We start from the raw sequence: 12,010 nt of genomic DNA on the forward strand, positions 1-12,010 counted from the left end.
AGAGAGTTGAACAAAAGATTGTGGGCTCAGGAGATAGACTACGATCACAGGGAGGTGTGACACATTGTGGATGCGCTTTCGGGTGAGTTTGTCATGTGTTAAAAATAAATGTTTCATCGCTAACATAATTCAAACTAAAAGAATATATTTTTTTCTAATTTGCAGGAAGGCTCAGATTATGTCCCACCTGATTTTAACTGGGGTTAAAAAGAAACATACGCTTAACGAAAATTGGCCAAACGTTGAGATGCAAAAATGAAACATAAACAAAATAAACACTCTTTTGGCAATGTGGCTGATGAAACAACTGAATATTGAAGCCAGGTATCATGACAAAAGCATTTATGTACAGAACTTCAAAGTGCCCTTCCCTCTAGCAATGTACTGTAATTGAGTAGCATGTTGATTTAGTGTTAATTGCCTGCGTTCGCCTCTTCAGAAAAAAAAATAGAGCATTAATGGGTCAACATCTAACTGACAGGCTGTCTGTTCCGGCTGAAGGCAGGCACCACAAATTCACACCTTTCCAAACTCTAAAATCACAAAGAGAGCCCTCTGTGAGACAGATGCATAATTGCAGATATATAATTCATTGGAAAACCCTTTGGCTAAATATGCACACTTAATACTTTTTTTTGCCTTTTCAATCACAGCTCAGCTAACTTATTGAGATATTTTTCTAAATACATCAGGCACTGTATAATGGATGTAGTGTGGATGGGGGCGTAGCAATGGTCAGTAGCTAATAAGCACTGCTCCAATGTCCCCGAAGCCTCAGCACACCCTACTTTCATTGTAGTATTAATTAAAAACACACACACACACACACACACACACACACACACACACACACACACAGACCCATCAACCCAAATAGTGACCATTCCCCGTCTTGCCCTTCATCATTTCTTATTTTCTGCAGCTTGCTTCAAACATCAGATTGCGTTTCGTTTTCCAGAGTTAACCACCTGCCTTATTTTGGCTAGTCGATTTAAGCAAAGCTAATTAGTCAAATATGAACAACAGAGAAAAACAAAATCAAGTGGAGAAAATGACTCTAAAGTAAAGCCAAAAAAAAAAAACCAAGACAGAAGAAAAAAAACATATAAATCATAAAAAGCTCCTTTTGCAATCATTTCAGCCATGCTTTTTTAAAAACAGACAGAAAGCTGTTTGGAGGTGCACACCCAGAATGTGTCAGCTCATAATTACATCTTAGAGCTCAACAACTGCACTACATGTGAAAAATGACAGAAATTAAACAAGTTAATGTGAGTGTACGTTCTCTTTCCTTCTATTTCTTTTTCTCTCCCAGTAGGTGGGTGTCGGAACAGGGTGGGAGCAGGTAGGGGCACATTTGAGGGGGATTATGTCATTACTCTGAAACCAAATGGTTTGCGTCAAATAGATATTGAACTTTGATTCACACAAGTGAGGTCACCAAATTAGAGCAGTTAAAGGAGGGGTGGGTGGGCAGGTTGGGGTGGGGTCTTTATTGCTATATAATTCAGTGCAGATTCATGAGTAATACCACAAACACATCCACCCAGTATATGATTCATGAAGAAAAAGAAAGAGAAAGAATGGGAATTGAACTCAATGAACAGAGGGAAAAAATGAATATTACACAACTTTGTTGGGTTTTGTTGTGTTTCTGTGAAGATTCTGCGTTGGTTTCTATTTTTTTGTCAGAACGTGTTAGGGTAACTGTACGGGCAGGCGCCTCTCTCTCTCTCACTTGCGTCCGAGAGGCTAGCAAAAGGCAATTACCAGTTAACTGATCAGCAGGCAGGCTTGGGGCGGCTCGTCATTGGGTGAAGAGTTCAGAGGTCAGAAGGTCATGTGTTAGTTGCCGGTGGCGGCTAGGTGGTTAGAAACAAAAACAAAACAAACAGAAAAAAAAGATAGAAAGGATATTAGTGTCAGCAAGAAGAGACTGGAATGACATCATTTTAACAATAAAATGAATGCAATCTCTTATGTCGCCCACCCGCTTCTAAATCCCTTGCCAATGTGAGATGAACCCAGCTAATCTCATCTAATCATGACGTTGTCACATCATGATCCCAACTACTAAGCCCCCACCCTGAACCAGGTAGCTTGGTGGTTTAATTTAAGCGCACATTGCCCCCAAAACCACAAAACAGAAGCAAAGAGAGGCCGAACAGACAAACAAAATAAGAAAAAACAAATATCTAGTGTTTTAGTGTCTGTCAAGTTGGAGTGCAAGTTACAAACAGTGTGATTAGTGGTAAGGAGACTTACAGTAACTAATGTTATGTGAGCGATAACTGTAACTAGTGGTAAATGTGCAATGAATAGATGAATCGATGTTTCCCGATTCTTTCTCTTTATTTAGCAGTATATTTTTATATAATATAAATATACACAAGAACCATAAATACATTTGATATAAAATGCTCAAATATAAAATGACAGTACCTCATGTACAACTGAAATATTAAAAATGTGTTTTAGCTTTATTTCAATCTATTTGCATTACACTGGAGAGAACGCAAGCTACCTCAGCTTATGTCTGTGCGTGTCTATCTTCCATAGAAAAATAAAATGCAAAATGAGTTTAAATTTCAAGGTGAAATGGTGCCTGGTAGCAGCATGGCTACCTGTCTTCTGCCTACTAGGTCCCTCAGATACAGTATAGAAATGTTTCTCCTTTTTCTTTGCTCCTTATGAGCCGAGGAGATAAATCATGTATGGGAACAAGCCTGCCCCATTTTATGCTCTAATCTCACATCAGAGGAATGTCATTATACACCTTCAACACTGTCTGCAAAGTACTACCTGTCCTGGCTTCACAGCTGCATGAACCAAAAGCTGTTAAGATCACTTTTGCCTGAGCTTTGACATATACACAGTCTACATATACTGTATATGTTAAGTACTAAATGTAAACAAAATGTGCATACCACAAGCAACCATTTAGCTGGTGTGTGGATGTATGGGGTAGGAAAGGTGGTGGGGGAAAGGAAAACAGAAAATACAATAAGACAATATACAAATTCCCAACTAAGGCATCGAGGCATAATAGGCATAATAATCATTGAAATTCATCAGTCAATAGCAGAGTGTAGCTAGGAGACTAAACTGACCTCTGTCAGCGGTCACAATCCTTTGGTAAGGATGGACCCGCGTGTCATGCCGTCTCACTTTAGTAGCCATTGCACCTAGATTGTAACAGGTCCACAAGGTTAGAAACCATTCACTTTGAGCAGGGGGAAAAACAGTCATCTTTTACAGTAATAACATTCACATTTTTAACCATTATTATTATTATAATGCTTGGATAATACAATACACAGAATAGCAACATAATACAGATTATAGTACATATACACACACACCACGCATATGTCTTTTTTCTTTTCTTTTTTTTTTTTAACGTGTAGAAAAATGCAGTAGAAAAAAATAATACATCTTTTTGGAGTTTTAACTTGGTATTTAAAAATGCATAACTTAAGTACTAAAATTCCACAGTGCTCAGAGTTATATGGAGGACTCTTTGAAAAAGGGGGGCAGGTAAAGGGTACAGGCTCCCGGGCTGTCTGGAAAAATAATGTGATTCTTCCTCTGGGATCCAGAGGGGGATTGAGAGAAATTTGTCTCTTTATTTTGAAAGGTGGGGAAATCCAATACAGCTCTGATGGTAATTGAATAGTGCCAGACACCACCTGCCTCTCCCTCCCTCTCTTTCATTTTCTCTCTCCCTCTTTCACCATATCTCTCCAGGTCAATCTGTTCACTGGCGGCAGAGGCTGTCATATTCCTCCTACATTTGTCACAGCTGATTCCTTCCTACTGCAGTGCTCGATACTGCCTCGCATACATGACACAAACAAACTGCTCACGTGTCACTGTATGTGCAAGTATTACAAAAATGAAATGTGTGCAGGAATTAAGAAAAAGAAATCAAGCCCTCCCTGAGGAAGAGGGGACGTGAAATAAGTTCTAAAATTCAACACTGATTTTTTACTGGAATCGTCAAGTTAAGAACAAGTTTTGGCTGTTGACTACGCAGCCACCTACAATACTCTGAAGAAACAGATGGGATGACTTTCTCTTATTCTAAGAGAAGCCAATGGTGGTTAGATTACAGTAGCGCAGGCAGCCGAGCCAAGTGCATGAGTGTGTGCGAGTATGAGAGTGAGGAGTGTGTTCCACAGGGCCCTGTGTTGCTGAAGGCACCAATCGATAGTGTGAGTAAATAAAATGCACTAAGCTGGTGTAACCCTGCAAGTTAAAGAGAGAAAAGCCAGTCAGCTGCCCCTGTCTATTCTACACATGACTCCCAGGGGCGCCTCAAATACACAGGTCAGCTAAAATCACACTTGTGTCTGCTGCTGCCAGATGATGCCGCGGACAACATTAGAGGACTACTGTGTCAAATTAAGGCTGGAAAGCAACTGACAAAGGCCTCTTCTGTCTTAACGTGGGAAACAGCTTCACTTTTTTTAACTACAGCCTCAATACGACATATGGCGTTCATATCACACTCTATTTCATCAATAGATGCTCGGTTGTCTCTTTGGTAACAGATGTATTAAGCTTAAAGCACCGTTGAGAATAAATATAATATATAGACCCTCATATTGAACTGTACTCCTGACACAGAAACTACGGGGAACGTCAGGTATTAGCACAGAGCTCAAGTTCAAGAGGGGTGAAGCTAAGACAATGGAGAGAGGGGAAGGAGAAGAAAAAAGGGAAGACTGGAGGAATTTAATGAACATCCCCAGTGGGAGTGAGAGAGGGACTATCTACAGGCATCAAGGCCTGCCTGCAGAGAACAGCACAGAGAAATGATTTCAAAAGCTGCAGAAATCCGAGGGGATCTGCCGCCAGACTGAATATGCCTCCAGGCCAGTGCATGAAAGGGTTAGAGAGCAGGCTGCGTGTATGTGAGCGTGTTTCTGTCAGCGCGCCTCATTTCACACCGAGGCAAGTCCTCCTATATAAACCTTGCAGAAAAGAGGCAAACCTGAGAGCATAACTGTTTGGCGAGAGCATAACTAAAACAGTGAAGTAACCTTAGTCTAAATTATAAAGAGAACCTTCCAAGAGCTTAGCCTTCACAAGGTAATTTCTGTCCCCCTTTGCCATTTTAATACAGTGTCCATATGAGCCACATAGCTGGTCATCCTATTACCAAGAGCTTTACCAGCACATCCACTCTGTGAGTTTGTCTGTTTTTGATCTTCAGGTGGACACGACATATTTACCTTTCAACAAGTCCTGACTGTGGCTCATGGCAGCCGCGTCCAGCACCCCTCCGGGGTAAAACAAGCTGCCCTCATGTCCAGGCTGGCTAAAGTTGGCTGCTGTACCTGCTGCACCCATGCTTCCCCAGGCTCTCTTACCTAGAACCCCACTGTGCTCGATGGGGTACTCCAGCAGGGAGGTGGGTGCCAGGGCGTAAGGGTACTCGTAAGGGGTGGTGTAGATAAGCCCGCCATCCGCTGTGGGAGGCACCAGGGTGGGGGTGCCATTGGGCAGCATGGCAGCCATCTGAGTGGGCCGGATGAGGTTCATGATGGGGGCCCCAGCTGGTGTTGGGGGCCGGAGTGCCTGGGGAGGCAACACCTGACCCGTGGGGGCTGCTATGAGACGGGGGCCCTGAGCGGCTGCTGCCGCCGCTGCAAGAGAGAATGCAAGGGTGGCTGCCATAAGCAAGAGAGTGAAGGACAGGAGTAGAAAGAAAGAAAGAGGACAAAAGATAAAGTGTCGTGTGGTCATAATCACAGATGAACAGTGAAAGGTGAAAATACAAAAGGAGGAAAAGAAGAGGGAACAGGAAGTGGCAGGTAAAGAGGGGAGAGGAGGGGGGCAAAAGGGAAAATTAGTCCATGCAATGATCATGGTGGTGAACCATAAAAGCCACAATCTGTTGCAAAAGAAAAGTCAACATAGCCAAACAAAATAAAAATAATCCCCCACACCAAAACACAAGAAGCACAAAATGCTGCTGTCATCCCAATGCATTCAAAGCATACAAATCACCATGGCAGCTACACATTCATCTACTGGAAATGGCATAGGTGAGGTAAACAACACACACGCCAACAGAAATGGAGCTGCTGACTACATGTAGAGGAGAGAGACCGAATGGAGAGCAGGTTTCACAAAACACTGAAGAGGAATTTTGACCACTGAGCGTGGGAACATACTCCACTTAAGTTGTTAGCAACTTAAGAAATGTTGATCCGCCACACAGTCAGCAGTCCATTTCAGTTGGATAATGTACAAATGAACAGACACAAATCATTTTTCAGGTGGTTCTGCTTTAGTATGTGCTGTGAGCCGTGCCACACAAGCTTCCCCCCAAGGACAGGTCAATTAAATCAAGCGCTATGGTGACTATGGTTAGGTGGTGGGCCAGTTCATCATGGCTACCATTTGAGTAGACGTTTAATAAGGAAAAGTTAAACAGTGAAATTAATCACTTTGGAGTTTAATTTCATAAATTTTAGCCCAAGTATGTAGAAGAACCCAGTTTATGATCATGTTTAAATTACATTTTAAATGATAATTAATAACATAACCAAGGGTCCAGAGAGTAAATACATAAGTTCTGGACTATTATGCTCTAAAAGCAAAATGTTTGGGCTACATATGATTTACTATATCCAAATCATACATGTGATTATGCATTTAGAAATGGCATTTGGTGATTCAGGAGCAAACACTGTAGATGTGTAAGCTAGTGACTAACATGCAAAGTTGAGCAAGTGGAATACAGCAATGTGCTGAAAGTTTAGAGTCCGCCAAGAGCAAGTGACACAGAGAGCGATCGCATCTGGATTGCAGGGGGGGAGGATGGATGGAGGGGATGGAGGAAATGGATGAAGAGGAAAGAAATACGTAGTAGAACGGAATGGAAGTTGTCCTACTCATGGTTGGGTAGGTAAACATGAATTGTTTGGAGAGCTTGAGAGAGAGATGTCTGCTAGTGGTCAGAGATAATATGTACACAGGAGATCTGACTACTCATTAATTCAATGAAGGTAAACAGTATTAGTTAATGAGAAATACAGCAAAAAAAAGATTTTATAATTAAGTATGGTCTATGCAGTTTAAAGATGAGTTACGTATGGTGCAAAATTGATGGAGTGTGTAAATTGAGGATATGTGTGAGTGTGTGTTCATGGCAGCTCACTTACGTGCTTTGATGTTGTTGTCTCTGTATGTCCCGTTGAGAATTGCTAGCTCCATCAGCTGCATCTTCTTCAAATTATCTTCTCCCTCCGCCTGTGAAAAACAAAAAAACTTTAATGTCCATTCACAATAACACACCGCACACTAATTCCACACAAGCTGAGGCCCCTTTACAGGCCAATTGAAACAATCCACATGACGACCATTTCAACTAACTACATGCCCGGGTGTTGTTAAAAAAGCTACAGTGGGGCAGCTAAATCATTTAGACACTACATGTCATCTGTTCTGCTCAAGCACTGGTTGGATTGGATTTAGGGAAACAAAGATGGAGATAAGCTAAAGTGCTGTTGTCATGGCAGAGTGCCTTGTTGTTACCAAAATGCTGACAGAGACATTAAGTGTGGGAATGCATATTCATAATCCATATCAGAATGATAATTACTGTAATTTTCTTTTCTCCCTTGTGCGCAATCAAATGCGCAATAACCGCCCTGGCTAATGTCAGTCCTGTCAATTAATGTTTGGATAAATAAATACAAAAGCCGCAGCCACTGTCATTATCGCCAAATTAGGGGACTGAAATTATTCATGGAAAGCAATTAAGATAGCACCCCTCCTCCCACTCACACCCATCATCCACCCCCCCCCCCCCTTTCTTTTCTGCACCCTCCCTCACCCCACCTCCACCCCCCCCAAACTCCATTTCCCCTGAAGCAACCGAACACTCAATAACCATGACAACACAAAAGCCCCTGTGATTTTCCAGGTTGTACATCATAATTTAAGTGGGGCCTTATGTGAATTACTCTCCAAACTGAAGGGTGCAAAGACAGGCATGTGAAGCCTTGCTGACCTCAGATCCACCTTAAATGAACTGTTGATTTCATGCCTTTTGCTGCTAAAACTGTAAAATTGCGATGCTTGTTCACTCATCATTTCAACTCACAAATACAAAGAAAGGTCACACACACACACACACACACACACACTGCATCTGCATGTAAACGCATCAAGTGCACACACACACACAGTAAGGCAGACCAGCCTGTTAGTGGTAGCAGTAATAAAAGCAAGAAGGCCGATACTGAACCTCCTCCGTTTCTCTTTTCTATCTCTGTGCAGAGTCTGTTTCTTGGACTACGTTTAACAACAGTCTGCCGCTCTATTCAGAGGACGATAAGGAAAGAAAGACGTGGAAGGGAGAGAGAGAAATAAAGGAAAAAAAGAACGAGGGCTCAGAGTTAAGCCCTCCCCTGAGACTCCTCTTCAACATAGCCACATAGAGAGGAAGAAAAAGAGCGAGGTTAAGCAAGAGAAAAAGTGACAGAGGCTGGTCTCCCTTGACTAAATATAAGGCAGTGGCTTCAGAGCAGTCACTGTATTCAGCTGTGTGTGTGTATGTGTGTGTGCGCGCACGATGTTTAGTGTACCACAGAGCTGCCAATTAATGAAGCAAGGAAATTCTCTCTACTGCTTTCTCCCCGTCGCTACCGTCACTGTGCTCTGTCTCTCTTTTCTTTTAATGGGGACCACAAAAATGACACCGACATTTTTCCAAGCTATAACACTTTTCCCTGCAAAGACAGGAAAAAGGCTACTAATGCAAACACCACTGATGCAACATACATGATATTTCTTATCTATCAATTGAAATAGTAATATAATTTTGCATTTATTTTTCTAGAACTTTTCTAAAAACATAAATACAACCACGCACACACATAAGTTCCTTTTAGATGCCCTATTTGGTTCCCTCACTAAAAGCCTTGGAGGTGAGGAAAGGGCCACTTGACATGCAGTGTCAACAATGATAACCAGGCTAGGCTAATTGAACATGACCCAGGTCAATGGCTAGCATGGCTAATATAGGCAGGTAAACCCTCTTCAATGGAGAGCCAAAATCACTACTAATTAGATGCTGCAATTTCTATGTAAACACGTGTACACATGAATGAACAAGACCTGAAATAGCTGCCTATCAGACCTAAAAGAGTGCTGTTACCTCTCTCTGTGTTCCTCTTTAGTTATTTACATCACAAATTAAATTTTGACCTCTACAACCTAATGACTCCCACGAATCAAAACAGCTGTTTTGTGTGTGTGTGTCTCCCCAGAAACAACTTCCTTCTTTGGAGTTGGGCCAAGCTGACTTTCTAGACAAAATGAAGAAATGAGGGAAGGAAAGAGAAAAAGACCAGACAAAATAATGCAGATGCAAATCATGGAGCTGACTGAATGTGTTATACTTTCAAAGCACAAAATGTTTGTGACAACAATAAATCAAACATTTGTCTTTGCCTTTATTGTCACTGTATAGAGAGCTGTATAGACACTATCCACTCTATTCAAACCATACTTTGTCACAAGCTATCCCTAACACACAGGCCTGCTGCCTCCTAACAATAATTTAAACGGCTACTTAGTCTTTCCTCTCAAATCTAGAGCAGGTAACTCTCATGAGCAAGGTGTATCCCGTCAGAATGAGTGCAAACTGGAGAACCACAGATCCTCTGTGTCTTTGTGGATACACTTAAATACTCTGTGACGAGTCTAACCTTTTGTGTTTCAGACAAAATAATGAGCACATTTGGGGGGTTGTTAGAGGTGGGTTGGTCTCTCATGTATGTATGAGAGGGAGTACAAGCTGCTGCTCAGGATGATTACATGCAGGGATATGAGTGTTAGGGCTGCTTATGTGTGTTTGTGTATGTCATATGATGATGGATCTGCAGGGTTGTGGGGGTTAAATGGGTGCTGGGCAAGAGGGTGCCACCATCCATCCAACTCTGCATAGGTGGCACACTGCCTGTTTAGAGGAGAGAGAAAAAATAGAGGGCAGCGAGAGGGGAAGAGCACAGATGCTGCTGCTAGGATGAGGTGTGCGCTGCTGTGTGTGAAATGTGTGTATCCCCAGAGGAGTGCTGCTGATATAGCTCCATCTTCTCACTAACATGCAGTTTGTTAGCTAAAGCCCCCAAACCCCGACAGATCATTTCTGTTTTACATCTGAAACAAGCTAATTTTCCCCCATCAAATACAAATTCCCTGCTGCAACATCTCTCTACTTTTCTCAGTTTTTGTTCTCTGTAATACTCTGTGGATGTTTGGGAAGTGTTGGCAGTGTTAGTGCCCCGGTTTGAGCTCCACAAGCAAGATGGCAGATCCAAAATGGCTGCAGACAGGAGCTGTGAGATCAGTAGAAACCCAAAGATAATGCTGGTGACACCGCTGGAGTGGAGTTGGATTGACTTAAATCGTGCAGCCCTGGGTGTACTGGGCCAGCTTCCTGCCGCAGAAACACAGCTCAGATGAATGTTTGATGAACAGCGCCAGGGAGAGCAGTTAACACTTTAATGTTGCCTTGCTCAAGGTGTCGCCACAATTAACAGACTCCTCAGTCAGCATGCACCACCCATAATAAAACATTCATTCAGACGCAGCCATCCCTGGGACCGTGTGTGTGAGCACGCTGCATGTGTGTGTCTGTAATGATCTGGCTGCTGGAATTCCCAGGAGAGGAATAGCTGCTGGATCATAGAATGAGAGGGATGAGGAAAGGAAGTTTTCCTTCATCCCTAAAATGCAAGCATGCATACGAGCAACAAACGCACACACACACACACACACACACACATACGCACACACACACTCCTGTCCATCAGCGAAAAAAGCCACTCAATAAAGCTGCTCTATCCACAAGAATCAGATTCAATCAATGAGGCCTATTTGTGAAATCAGCAGAGCGGTAAAAGCTATCAGGGAGGAGCAAGACAGAGGGATGAGGGAAGGAGGGAAAGGAGGAGGAGGGAGACAGGCGTACGATGAGCTAAAGTAGGTGAGCCGTGTCCCACTGCCACAACCTGACAAGCCTGCGATGAGGTCACTAGATGCATGCTAAATCACTGCCATGCTTCACTCTTTTGTGCCTCGCTCCTGATCAAAGCTTGTGTTCATATGTTGATGAATACAAACTGCAGCTAATGCCATTTGTTACAGACAACAGAGCTTATGTTCAATGCTATATGTGAATGTAGACGACAATAAGCAACAGATGAGTAGCTGTCTGAGAGTGTTTATAGGGCTGCATCCTTACTCTCCACCTGACTCCTCGACTCCAGGCCCTTTCCTATCCATCTCACCCACAGATAAACACAACAGCTGCCTGGATCAGGTTGGATGAATTTGCTCATGTCTATGGCTGCAACTGAGGGGGAGTTTTTGCTCATATCTGGCAAGAGTCACCGTCTATGCAGCTCAGCTCGGAGAGATGAAATGATGAGCAGAGGGAGAGATAGAAAGAGAGGTGGAACAAAAGAGTACCAGGAGGAGAAAAAGTGCTGCAGAGCAAGTACAAGAGAAAGAGTGAATGATTGTCTTTGAGTTGGTGGAGAGATGGAGAGATATGCATGGAGAAGAAAGGGAATAGCTGGAGAATATGAGACAAGAAAAGACAGACAGCATAGTGAAAACCAATTTGTCTGTTCCCTAGTGGGCTGACACTGGCTAAGGCCTGCTTTCCTTCCCTGGCCTCACTGCCAGTCATCACAAACAGGCGTACACACACACAACCGCACACACATATCTTAGGCCTTAGCAGGGCCAGGGTCAGGCTCTCTCCAAACTACTCCAATTACCTCAGCAGTAAACACAGCCTGCCCCGGCTGCCTCCTGGGATACAGAGAGGGGTAGAATGTGTAGAACTGAGAATGAGAGAGAGGGGGGGGGGGATTCAGCAGAGTGGAGTGGAGGAGGTGGTATTGGGAGCCTCAGGGAGGGAGGAGTAGATGACTTCATGTAGAGGGGTGGAACTGGTAGTGGCGGCAGCTGGTTTTTCTCC

General features: G+C 43.1%; 1 protein-coding gene across 7 annotated transcripts in view; it reads right to left on the minus strand.

Moving 5' to 3' along the window:
- Window positions 1–1,129: 1,129 nt before the first annotated feature.
- Window positions 1,130–12,010, minus strand: part of qkia (QKI, KH domain containing, RNA binding a) — a 71,705-nt gene continuing 60,824 nt past the window's right edge. Inside the window, exons 5-8 of one of the 7 annotated variants that reach the window (XM_070920135.1) lie at window positions 7,176–7,263; window positions 5,376–5,675; window positions 3,111–3,185; window positions 1,130–1,862 (exon numbers count right to left, since the gene is read on the minus strand). In XM_070920135.1, coding sequence (XP_070776236.1) covers window positions 1,846–1,862; window positions 3,111–3,185; window positions 5,376–5,675; window positions 7,176–7,263 — 480 coding nt within the window. In that variant the 3' untranslated portion in view covers window positions 1,130–1,845. Of the gene's footprint in view, window positions 1,863–2,355; window positions 3,186–5,237; window positions 5,676–7,175; window positions 7,264–12,010 lie in introns of those variants that run through there. The other 6 variants (XM_070920131.1, XM_070920137.1, XM_070920132.1 and 3 more) reach the window with 6 other exon arrangements.

The sequence above is a fragment of the Enoplosus armatus genome, chromosome 15, assembly GCF_043641665.1.
Source record: "Enoplosus armatus isolate fEnoArm2 chromosome 15, fEnoArm2.hap1, whole genome shotgun sequence".
Taxonomy (NCBI): Eukaryota; Metazoa; Chordata; class Actinopteri; order Centrarchiformes; family Enoplosidae; genus Enoplosus; species Enoplosus armatus.